We start from the raw sequence: 12,937 nt of genomic DNA on the forward strand, positions 1-12,937 counted from the left end.
AACCAATTATTAAAAAAAACACAAAAAAATTTATTTTAGTAAATAATTTAAATTTTTTGTAAGTACTTGGATAAATAACACAAATAAAACGATAATGCCATTTCAATAAATATAAATATAAATATATATAAGAAAAATAAAGGTAATTTACTAAAATAGTCAATTTTATTTGTCTTTGATTACATTTTAGTCACTTATATTTGAAATATTACGTTTTCGTGTTGTAACATTTTAGTCACTAAGCATTAATTGCTGTTAAGTGTAAGGATAAGCTGACGTGATACGTTAAATCATTATTTCAAACGAAAATTTTAGGTTAAATTATACAATTGGTCTCTCTCTATATATTTTTTATTTTTAACAATTTATTATTTTTTCTTTTACCTTAAAAGAGAAAGAAAAGTACGAAAAATAGAGGGAGAAACAGAAGAGAATAGAAAATAAAGAAAAAAAGAAAAGTTAAAAGAATATAAAAGACCTATTTGGCATTTAACTGAATATAACAGAGGCAGTCCTACGCGTTAATCCAAATTAAATTTATTTAATTAAAAATCTATTTTATCTCAACAACTGGACATCTAAGTTATATTTAAAACCTATTTGGACTGCGATGTAAAACTGCTGTTAGGGAGGTAACAAAATTTAACAGCAGAGTGACTACTTTATAACAAAATAATAATATAAGTTACTAAAACGTAACATTTTAAACACAAATGACTGAAATAAAATCTGAGTCAAATAAAAATTATAGTTTGCCCAACAATTTAATACTCTAATGACTTAACTGAAAATAGGGATAATTAATCTAGTGATTAACCGTGTAGTTAATGCTTACTAATTCAACTCGACTATACACTGTGTAAACGAAACCTAACATTGAAGAGCTACGCCTACCAGCAACCAACTGCGTTTAAATCTTTGTTTTTTTATTGCTAAATATAATTGTTTGATCGATCTGCTTGTTTACTTTTACCTTCAGCTTTGCCTTTTCCGTCATCGCTTTGAAAAATCACTTTGATCTCATCGAAACTTCCTCAACATTTCTTCTCCTTTTCTTTTCACTCCCCACTCCCCAGATTGGCTCTCTCTGCATCTTAAAGGTATCTTTCAATTTCTCTTGATTTTCATGCTTTATGCCGCAATGGGTACTCCATATTCAAAATTTGGAAAATTTCATGTTTTTTTTTATATGGGTTTCTTTTCATTTTTTTTATAAATTATTTTTGAGAAATATGTAAAATGTGGCTTCAAATTTGAAGTTTGGGGTAGAATGTATCTTTTTCTTAGAGCTACAAAGTTACGCATTTTGGGTTATTGGTAAGGTAAAAAGATGGAAAGTTTTGATGGGTTCATTTCATATTAATTTTGTGAATTAAATATATTCTTAAAGCAGAATGTGTGTTATTATGTATGTTTTGAGTAAGTCCCTGATTCATTTTGCCTGTATGTTTAGGGTTTCTTTTCATTTTTTCCGTAATTTATTTTTGGGAAATATATAAAATGTGACTTCATATTTGAAGTTTGGGGTGGAATGTATCTTTTTCTTAGAGCTACAAAGTTAGGCATTTTGGGTTTTTGGTAAGGTAAAGAGATGGAAAGTTTTGATGGGTTCATTTCAAATTAATTTGGGTCTTTGAGGAATTTCTTCATACATTTATCGTGCAACATTTTTTTACCACAGTTTGACTGCTTTAGTTCATTTCCTTGACTTCAAATTTGTGAATCAAATATGTTCTTAAAGCACAATGTGAGTTATTATGTATGTTTTGAGTAAGTCCCTGATTCATTTTTGCTTTCTGCAGATTCTTAGTTTCTGCTGTGAAATATCACTTCTTGAGAATGACAGCTACAGCAGCTTCTGGCCTTCAACTAGCTTCAGCAAGACCCTGCATTGCATCTTCTCGCAGGGTATTTAAGGCTGGTGCTGCCAATCTAGATGTCAATTCCAAAGCTGTGTCATGGACTAAGCTAGCTAGTGCTTGCCATTTATCACAATCTTTGGAGCCTTTCCGGCGCAGTTTTGCATCGTCTTCGGTAAAGTTTAACAAAGTTGTGATAAAGGCAATGTCTGAATCTAGTGAAAATAAACCGGTTTCTGGGTTGCCAATTGACTTGAAAGGTTTGACTTGCTATTTGTAGTACTTATGCCTATGTTCTCGTATAAGTTGCTCATGAAACTTTGCTGTCCAATTTCCTTATACATCTCCTTCAGTAGAACAAATAATTTTCAGAAAATGATGTCTCTACTACATTTCTCTCCTTGACCTTTTTTGTCATGGAGGGTTTTCTTTAAGCTTTAATGCTGTTTACCTAACTGGAAGGCTGCTAATCCTGAGGGCTTTCACGAAGCTATTTTAATTCTTTAATAGTTTAAGCTTTTTTCTTTAACTCTAAGAGTGCTGCTTTCTGCAGGTAAGAGGGCATTTATTGCTGGTGTAGCTGATGACAATGGATATGGCTGGGCAATAGCGAAATCTCTTGCTGCTGCAGGTGCTGAAATTCTAGTTGGGACATGGGTGCCTGTAAGTAAATTAGATCTTTGTACTTTGTAGACCTTGTAGGTATTAACATAAAAATTTGTCATGCTAATGACAAGTTGCCCCCTGTAGGCTTTGAACATATTTGAAACCAGCTTGCGACGTGGAAAGTTCGATAAATCTCGAGTGTAAGAGCTGGTTATATGTTGCCATACAATGGATACTTACTCGAAGTAATGCCTTTTTTTTTCTGATAGAAGTTGATATTTCAGATTGCCCGATGGCTCTTTAATGGAGATTACCAAAGTATATCCCCTAGATGCAGTCTTTGACAACCCTGATGATGTACCTGAAGATGTAAGGGATAAGTTTATGACACTCCATGCAACATGCAGGTTAATAAGTCTCTATTATCTTTTTAACATCTTTTTATCTTGGTTATTACGTGCAGATAAAAACAAATAAGCGATATGCAGGATCTGCAAATTGGACTGTTAAGGTATGTATTGAAACACCTTCCATTATATAAAAAAAGAAAGACCAGCCAGAAGTTCATGACTATGAACTTTTAGAGCCTAAATTTTTAGTTCTCAAGTAAATTTGATTTCATATTTGAACTGCCTACTGCAGTTATAGAAAACTATAGGATTTCTGATCCCTTTCAAGATGTACATCTTGTTAGGGCTGAGCAAGAAAAATCAAAAGCTGACTGAATCGGGGTGTTTGGACGGTTTATGGAATACAAGTTAAAAAACTGCAATTTCTCGAAACCAAACCGAATTCTATTTTTTATTTAATTTATAATTAATTTTAATGATTTATGATATAAAGATAAATATTTTATATTTAAAATAATAAAATATTAGTTTTTTAGAAATATTTATGAATTTTTTTTAACATTTTGTTAAATAATATTCAAAAGTCATAAAACAAAGCTCATTTTATCAAAATAAGTCTAAAAATCTCTAAAAATCCAGAATAAAAAATTAATATGAAAAAACTGAGTACTGAACTGAATCGAACCAAATTAAGGACGGTTCAAAGAAATCTTAAAAACCTGACCTGACCGAATTGATATCTCTCCTACTTTTTGTATGCTTTGCGGAATAGATTTATCAATATGTTATGTTAATTCTCATGTGTTGCAGGAAGTTGCTGAATCCGTTAAACAGGAATTTGGCAGCATTGACATTCTGGTGCATTCGCTAGCCAATGGGCCAGAGGTACGCATGGCTTTTGCTTCTAAATACTAATTGGTTTCTGCTTTATTCTTAACAAACAATTACTTTTTAACAGGTCAGCAAACCTCTGCTGGAGACATCCCGGAACGGGTATCTTGCAGCTTTATCCGCTTCAAGTTACTCCTATGTTTCTTTACTCAAGCATTTTATCCCATTAATGAATCCAGGCATGTCTTTGTATATTTTATTCGTCATTAGGTTCATTGTACGTCTTATGTTGGTCTCTTATCAAATAAAATGTGTTTCTCAAATAAGCTATTTCTGATACAGGAGGCTCTTCAATTTCTCTTACATACATTGCTTCTGAGCGAGTAATTCCGGGGTATGTTTGTTATGTTTTGTTTTCATAATACTCCAAAAATAGAATCAATAGTTCTCATTAGGTGAAAGAAGTTTCAAACAATGTGATAATGCAGATATGGTGGAGGTATGAGTTCTGCTAAAGCTGCTCTAGAAAGTGATACAAGAGTGAGCTCCAATTCTTCATTTTTCAACTTATTTTATATGTTTAATTAATTGATTATTCAGTTTTCCGGAATTTGGCATATTCATGCCTTTCTCTATTCTCATTCAGGTACTTGCTTTCGAAGCAGGAAGAAAGCACAAAATTAGGGTGAACACAATATCTGCCGGTATGAAATGACTCTTGCTCTTTATCTTTTATCAACATTTTCAATATCATTACCTGAAAATTTTGCTCTTTTTTTTTTTATCCATGACTTGTTAATTTCGATGCTTTTCCTCGATTTTGCCACGAGATAATTCGGTCCTTTAAATATATCAACGCAGTGAAATGTTTCGAAGACTTCTGGTTATCCTTGTTGCACCCTGTCTCATCTCATATCGATACTAACTTTACATCAGTAGAATTTTGTGTAAGCATAGTAGCATTATTTGCAACTACAAGCCCAATGCCTACTATTGAAGTCAAATAATGATTGCCCATTTCAAGGGGATAGTTGACGAAAATTATTTTCTTGATGGACTTCGTCTTACCGTGCTTGAAGAATTAACTAATGTAATAATTAGGCTTCATAATTTGAATCATCGGTTGCCTTTCTTTGGAATTTTTAGACCTTGACCACATTATTTGCCCAGCACGTAGCATGAGTAATACTAATGTCCCTAAGTTCTTTCTTTTTCTGGTCTACAGGTCCATTAAGAAGTCGTGCTGCAAAAGCAATTGGATTTATTGATACAATGATCGAATATTCAATCGCCAATGCACCTCTTCAAAAAGAACTATCAGCAGGTTATTTTCTAGGAACCATTAATATCTCCAGATGTTCCATATTTTCTTTTCATTTTTTACTGAATTAAAGAACTTAATGAAACAGATGAGGTGGGGAATGCTGCTGCCTTCTTGGCATCACCTTTGGCTTCGGCTATCACTGGTGCCGTCATATACGTCGATAACGGTCTCAACGCAATGGGTGTTGGAGTTGACAGTCCCATATTTAAAGACCTCAACATTCCTGGCGAAAAGCATTAGGGATAGCTACCGGGAGACTGATAGCAAACATTGCCGAATATTTAACTCAAGATGTTTACCATCAGTACTGCTAGCAAACTCAACGCCGAATGTTCAATGCAAGACGTTTGCTGTCATACTGTGTCTAGGATGTTTCGGTCAGCGGCCCCATTTTTCCTTGAGAAGTTCATGCTCTGCCTTTTTGTTTTTAGAATTTTTGAGTGTTTTTTGATACTGTCTAGCCTGAATTAATGTGCTGTTAAATCTTAGATTAAACTTTTTTGACTAAACAATTTCAATTGATCACTGGGTTTTCAGTAATTTCCTACCTTTTTCTTGGTTTTAATCCTTTTACTAAACTCAAATTTGAGATTTTGTTGCACTTCAATTTATCTTAATTTAATCTTGCATTGTTAATTAATCCACTATTAATTATTACTGCTAATATAATTTTGGATAAACTACACTTTTAATCATTAAATTATTAAAAGCATTCATTTAACTTATTGGTTCTTAAAATTGATGTTATACAGTTTCCTCTATTTGTATTATTTGCACTAACTAAAAACTCTTCTTTTTTTTTTTTTTAAACAATCTATGAATCAAAAATCAAACAATTTTCTTCTCATTCTGCGACATTAATCATTAAATCGATTTAAATTTAAAGTATACCCTCCTTATTAGTAAATATTGATCCATTACTTAAAATAACTTAAATAATAACTCTCAAATAATTCAATAACTAAATTATAACTTTTATTTTGGTTAAAAATTTAATCGCGGTGTAGAAATTATAAATTCTTCTTGAATATGCATTTACCACCTTTTTAACTAATCTCAACCACATGGGCCGCCACTTTTTTGGTATATATCGAATAGATCTGCAGTGATTCACTCAATTAAAAAATTATAGCTTCAGTCATTTTACATGAAGGCATCTATTTATTTATTTTTATTTTTTACTTTAACCTTAATTTATTTAGATAATTTTAGCACTTAATTTTTAAATTTTAATCATATTACCTTTTTTTAAATAAAAAAATTAATTATTAAAATTTTAAAGATTAACAAAACACAAAAAAGTCAAATATACTTCATAAAATTTAAAAAGATTAAATTCAAATTTTGGTAAAACATTTTCTGCTAAATCCAAAATATTCAACAGTCAATACCTTCCCACCCCAATATCCACAAGAGAATCACCCCAAAAGATTTAACTCTTTGAATTGGAACCCTAAGCTCAGCAGCCATTTCCAAACTAAAAAGATAGCTTTCATTTCATCTTTGAATGTACATTTGTAGAGGCTCTGTCTGTCACACAATCAGAGTTTAGCCAAGAGCATAAAAATTCCCAGACCAAATGTTGAGGACTCGAAAAATTCTTGAAACTAACATTAACCGAAACTCTTCTGCAATGGGAATTCGGGATAGATATACGAGCACAAAACAGCTTATGCTGATTTTTACACACACACATACATATATATATATGTAATTTCGAGAAAATTAGACCAATTGTCTCGGTGCTGTCGGGTCAAACCGAAAATAATGGATCCTACTTCACTTGGTTGCAAACCAGAATAAATAAGGAGAAAGTACAAAGCAAACAAAATAGATACCTTATAAAACTTCTAAAACGGTCGGGCATATGTGAGCTAAGCATCTAAAAGATTCATAATACAAGCATTTCCCTAGATTAGAGTTTTAAATTAAAGTTACAATAAAACTAAATCCGATGAACCGGATAAACTAAAAAGATAGGTCATTTACCTTAGCTTGGTAGAAGGTCAAAAGGATAAAACAAGATACAAGCACTCGAAGTGGACAACGCTGCTACTGCTGTTGTTGTTGCTACTGCTACTGGATATACAAAAGCTGCGGCTAAAATCACAAGTCGTTAACCCCTCCCAATTCTTGCTTTGCTGACTATCTCTCATCGGCCGAGTCATTTATTGCCATCGGACCCTTCAATCATCCTACCTTCACCCATTTCATCATATTGCCGTTTTCTCCATGCTCTTTCTTGATCCATTGATTGACCTTGTGAGAATCGATGCTCCCCATCTGGTTTTAAGCCAAACAAATAAATAAAAATAACAAATGCGGTTATTTTTTCACGAATATAGTTATAAAAATTTGCTGTTTTGAGCTACATGGCTTTAAACACATCAATGCGTTTTCTTGATGCTGTTGTTGAAGTTGCAGGAACAGAAATAAAATGTTCAACAATGAGAGACTTAAAAAGAAGCTACGGAATACATGCAGTACCCTCCCTTGTTTGAAGTCCGTATCATTGTATTCTAATAATGAGAATCATAATGAGGAAAACAATAATTAATTGGAAAAATGTACACCTTAGGCACAGGTAAATTGAGCATCCAAAAGCTACAATCATATTATACAACAGATGATGATGCATCCCTATTTTTACTATTATCATATATCATGATTATACATAATTAGTTATTACCGCTTTCATCATCAGATGCCTCTTCGAGCCTCGCAATTGCATCAACTAGGGATTGTTCATGTTCCTACAATGACGAATATCCATCACGATTGCTGCAATAGCTTAAGTTTTGAAGACAACGGCTATACTTACTTTCAGCACTTTCTTTGCTTTCTCAATCTCTATGGGATCAGGATGGCTAGCGCCAAAAACTTTTTCCACCTATTGAAAATTTACACAATTAGTAAAAGAGGAGAAACCACATGGGACTATCAGAGTCTAATAGATGATCTTCCAATATCTATTATACCTCCTTAATTAGAGTATCTGTATGAAGTATCTCAATATCACCCAAACCTTTTTCCAACACCATTTTGCTTCGAAGGAAATCCTTTTGGCCTGACCCTTTAGACTCCCCTACCTCTTCCTGCTCCGGCAACCCCGCCACCACGAGACATGGACTTCTTAACCCCATGGCCTTGTCCTGGGCGACCACCTCTACGGGATATTCCAGGATCTTCACCTTCCCATTTAATGTCTTCAGGAGATATCTGCCATCGTACACACATATAACAAATCAGTGGGTGACAGGAAAGTATAATCCAAAGGACCTTTTTTCTAATCTTGTACTCCATGATCGAAAAGGACTGGACAAATAAAGTACCATTTTTATTTTTCTTACTGCTCTCTGAGCACCAAGTAGTAAAAAGTATACACAGATGGTAAAAGAGATCCTAGGGAGTAACAAAAATGAGAAATGTCACAATTATCAAAATTGCCAATTCAGCATGCAATAATATAAGCCCAAAGTTTGATTTATAGGAGTTAGTGACATAGATACAACGGTTCAAACATGGACCCTATCCTATAAATGCAATGCACAACTGTTTATTGGGAGCAAATTGTCAAGATATGCAGATGGTAGACAAAAGTGGTTGGTAACGGAACTTCAATATAGTTATTTATTTGGAGATTGGAACAATAACTTGGACATACAGTACAGTAATACATAATCCTCAATCATATTAGTAGATAATATATATTTGCAACGGTCACTTGGGAACCTCCTTAATTTACAATTCTAGACAAACTGGCAGCATATTCATGAAAATCATATATGCTTGACCAAAGCTGTAACTCTGAGATATAAAGCATATCTCTCAAAAAATATGGGTTCAAGAGGCAAGGATGACAAACACATAAATTCAGCAATATCTGATAAATGGCGTAAAGGTTACTATGAAACACATGCAACAACCTTCAGAGTTGATTTGCTAGAAAAGGTATGTGACATACTAAATAAAGGTAAATCAGATCATAAAAGCAACAATGTAATGTATGAAATAGCATTAAGATACAAAAATTCTACCTCTTTGAGATTGACCCATTCCCAGGTTTCATCTGCCGTATTAATATCATAAACCAAAGCATGCCGCCCCTACCAATATTGAGACATAGGATTATAAAGAGCTCCGTTAATTAACAGCTTATAGTATTATTGACAGTGAAATATACCTCAGCTGCGTTATAGTCGGTTATAACAGCCTCATAGAAATGGTTATCTTCGGGCCACCTGGTCCAAACTTTCCTTCCAATTAATGGATCATATGGTGCTGCTTCAGCAGGTTCATTTGTTGCAAAGGCCCCTGAAGAAGTACGATTAGGAGGCTGCGGCCTTCCGGGAAGACCTGTGGAAGGGTACTGCGTCGACTGCATTGAGGATGCAGCAAAAGATGCATAAGCAGTAAGTGGCAGAAATAGAAATAGAATATGCTATCTCAATCATTAACGTTTCTTAGGTCATTTAAAATAAATTAACTCACTGATTTTGACTTCTTGCTCTTTGCTCCTGGGGGAGGACCCCGTCTCAAGGCCGATGAGATGGTTGCATAGATGGATGTAATGCAGGAGATGGTGCACCCATAGATAATGAAGCTACAGATTGTGATGTTTTTTGCTTCTTCCGTGATCCTGATACACTTGGACTAGGTAAAGGGTCATGAAGAGGTTGACTGGTACTGAGCATTCCAGGCTGGAGCCCACTCATAGTTCTCCACTCCCTAACAGTAATAGTTGATCATAGTTCCCATTACAATTCAGGGATAACCAGAAATCATTAATAAAAGTTGCTCAGCAGAGCATGGCATTCATATAATCAGACCTTATCCTACGGATGATGTCATCTGCATTAACCCTCAATAGAAGCTCCCTATGTTCCTCATCTGATACTCTCAACTCCTTTCTGAGTTCAGTAATTAAACTTTCCTTCTCCTGAGAGGGACAACATATTTGGTCTATAGCTTTAAACAATTGACATAAGCTTCAATGGAAAAAATTATTGAATAGTTACGATACCCAAGTTAAGCATCTGACTGAGCTTTAAAGGCCCGTAAGACTGAACAGTATGCTTCCTGCTCAATGAGATGGATTTGAGTTTCCATGTCGCCATGCATTCGAGGCAAAGGAGTGGAACCTGCAACTGCTGATCTTCCATTCCCAGCAGCAGTGCGACCCCCTCTTTGAAACCTTCTGATGTGAAGGAGGAAGGTCATCATCTGTTCCTGCAGTTGTGCCAGCTCAGAAAGATTCATTATTTGAGTTAAGTTTCCAGGATGTCAGAAGATCTATGCAAGGGTTCAGAAGGATAATGTACCTCTTATTACCAAAGAAATCTGAGATACAAAAACTTTCATAAAGTTACAAGCTGTTAAATTGTTTCTTGAAATCACTCATTAATAACATTTTAGAACACTCCAAATGACGTAGAAATTGCAACATGGAGAAAAACAGATTTGCGAGCAAAAGGGAGCTTCAGCCTTTTGTGAATACAAGCTAACATTAGATTGAAAGCAGGTTTCATAACCCTAGATACTCGCTCAATATTAGACAAGGTCGCCAAGGAAAGCCAACCAAGCTAATGAAACCAAGTTCTTTTAATCTCACAAATCATCAAATTTACAAGGAAAATAAAGACAAACTGGAATAGAACTTTCGAACTCAACTCACCACTGCTATCAGAAAGCGCATAGTCCATGACAGCTCCTTCAAATTCAATCTTGACTAAATGCTATGAAAACCCTTTGGTCCAATAGAAGAACAGAATCAAGGTACCAATTGTTGAGAATATACCTGGAAACAATCAATAAAACCAAAATAGTCATAAAATCAGCTAAATGAAACAATCAATCAGCTAAACTAGCTATAAACTCCCTATTCAAAATCTTGGTGCTACAACAATTAGCAACAATCAATATGCCAGCTGAAGCAAGATCCTTAAAGTATGCACTGAAAATATCGAGCATAGAAATTATAAGTCTAACTTTTTACTTCAAACCAGCTACTTGTCACCACTGTCATACTTTTCCTTCTCTCCGTCCAAAAGCCATAGTGCTTTCACTGTTCAACGAGTTAAATTGATGAGGTTTCGGCCTAATGAGTTTGCCTTCGCTCCTATTATGCACTAATATGCAAATATTGAGGTATCAATTAATTGTTACTATCTCTAGTCTACTCCTTTTTTTGGCTTGTATAAGCACTTTGGAAATGGAATTTAATAACATTTGAACATTACAAATTTAACTCTTTTTGAAGAAACACGCGAATTTTTACTTTAGCCTAGAACAATTATATTAGGATTGGCATTGTATTTTAGCCATTTGATAATTGATGAGTTTGCTTTTTATTACTTATACTCTATAGCAACTTGCTTTTCATGAAGCAAAAAGGAAAATAGCCAATAACCAAAGAAACATAAATTCAAGCAAATTCGTTGAAACAAAACCCTAATTCCAAATGTATGATCTTAACTAAAGAAATAAATTCAAAGATACAAACTTTCTACTCTAATCGAGCTTTACAATTTTTTAACTAGGCTCACCGCCATAAACTAAAAAAAAATCAATTTCACGTCAAGTTCATCGAAGACAAACCCTAAATTCACAAAACTACGCTCTATAATTACTCGAAACAAATCACAAAATCTTACAAGCTTACCTTTTCTATCCAACGCCTCCTATTCTAAGGATGGAAAGCAATTATTTCACCAACATTTCTCAATTTTCAACCAAATTCACTTCAACAAGCTGCGAGACCAATAAAATTCAACGAATCTCTTCCAAAGCTAAACTCCGAGAGCTCCAACACCACCAAAAATACGAAACTTACTCGGATAAAAATTCTGCGAATCCCAAGTAAAAAAGATTGAATCAAATAAGCTCGCCAAAAAAAAGTCAATTCGAAACCGATCACGTTCGGTCAAGGGCGAAACTCCGATTCGAAAATTCAAATTCTGCTTGAAATTCGAGCAAATATTGAGATTTAACGATTTTAAGGAAGATTTGGAGATGAAAATTAGGGATGAAACTAGGGTTTAGAGAGTGAAAAAAAATTGTGTGACGAGATTTGGTTTGGATTGCGAAAGAGAGAGAGTGCGTGTGTTTGAGAGAGGAGAGAGAAACACGCGGACTTGAAACTTTTATTTATTATTTTTGTTTAGTTAATAATTCATTTTGAGTTCCGCCTTTACGACCATAATATGTCGTTTTGATAAAAACAATTGGATAACTAAACTAAGTCATTAAACTATTAGTAATTTTATACTTTCGGTACTTAACTTCAAAAGTTACAAAATAGTCACTAAACTATTCAAAAGTTTCATTTAATCACTCAACTGTTAAAATCGTTGTTGTATGACTTTTTTATTCGTACGCCAGCACAAATGAAAGCTTTCATCTTTTCTACATTCTTTTTTTAATTACTTTAGATGTCATGATAGTAAGTCAAATTCAACAGTTTTATTCTTCTATCTCGACATTGACTGTCATATCAATTAATAAGGTTTATTTTCTACTATTAGTATTATCATGTCGATCCGAATATAAAAAATATAATCTGAATTTAAATTACAATTATAAAAAATTATATATAATTTTGTCTTGGAATGATAATATTGAGATAGTATTATTTAACATTGGGTTGAATTAATATGTGCATGATTTTTTACTTTTATATAATTAATGTCATGGATGATAAATTAATGATTTACCTCAATTCTTAAATTGGATAAGAAAATACATTTAAATACGTTGATCTTATATTTTTAGATGTCAATCGACTTAAAAGTAGTTATCTTAATTATAATGACGTCACCTATTTCTTAGTATGCTGATATAATTATATATATAATATGTACGAAAATGTTTAAATTGAATGGTTATTTTTAAATATGCTTTGTGTAGTATCTAAACTAAAATTTAATACTCGAGCTTATTATTTGGACAAATGGAAGGTTTAGTTGTAA

General features: G+C 33.4%; 1 protein-coding gene and 1 pseudogene across 1 annotated transcript; one reads left to right on the top strand and one right to left on the bottom strand.

Moving 5' to 3' along the window:
* Positions 1-754: 754 nt before the first annotated feature.
* Positions 755-5,510, top strand: LOC121204843 (enoyl-[acyl-carrier-protein] reductase [NADH], chloroplastic). Its single transcript, XM_041075532.1, has 13 exons — positions 755-1,100; positions 1,803-2,119; positions 2,413-2,522; positions 2,610-2,665; positions 2,750-2,834; positions 2,929-2,976; positions 3,626-3,700; positions 3,774-3,885; positions 3,989-4,040; positions 4,135-4,186; positions 4,293-4,350; positions 4,872-4,970; positions 5,056-5,510. Exons 2-13 carry the CDS (start codon positions 1,840-1,842, stop codon positions 5,208-5,210), a joined length of 1,182 nt encoding a protein of 393 aa, XP_040931466.1. The 5' UTR covers positions 755-1,100; positions 1,803-1,839; the 3' UTR covers positions 5,211-5,510.
* A 1,279-nt stretch (positions 5,511-6,789) lies between these two features.
* LOC121204844 (protein EMSY-LIKE 3-like) overlaps positions 6,790-12,937 on the bottom strand; it is a 10,398-nt pseudogene continuing 4,250 nt past the window's right edge.

This window comes from Gossypium hirsutum, chromosome A08 (assembly GCF_007990345.1).
Source record: "Gossypium hirsutum isolate 1008001.06 chromosome A08, Gossypium_hirsutum_v2.1, whole genome shotgun sequence".
Taxonomy (NCBI): domain Eukaryota; kingdom Viridiplantae; phylum Streptophyta; class Magnoliopsida; order Malvales; family Malvaceae; genus Gossypium; species Gossypium hirsutum.

Bases quoted from the DNA above. Each gene is read 5' to 3' on its own strand.
- LOC121204843 (XM_041075532.1), top strand. From the start codon at position 1,840: ATGACAGCTACAGCAGCTTCTGGCCTTCAACTAGCTTCAGCAAGACCC. The intron at 2,666-2,749 runs GTAAGAGCTGGT...TTGATATTTCAG, and splicing joins AAGTTCGATAAATCTCGAGT to ATTGCCCGATGGCTCTTTAA. The intron at 2,977-3,625 runs GTATGTATTGAA...CATGTGTTGCAG, and splicing joins CTGCAAATTGGACTGTTAAG to GAAGTTGCTGAATCCGTTAA.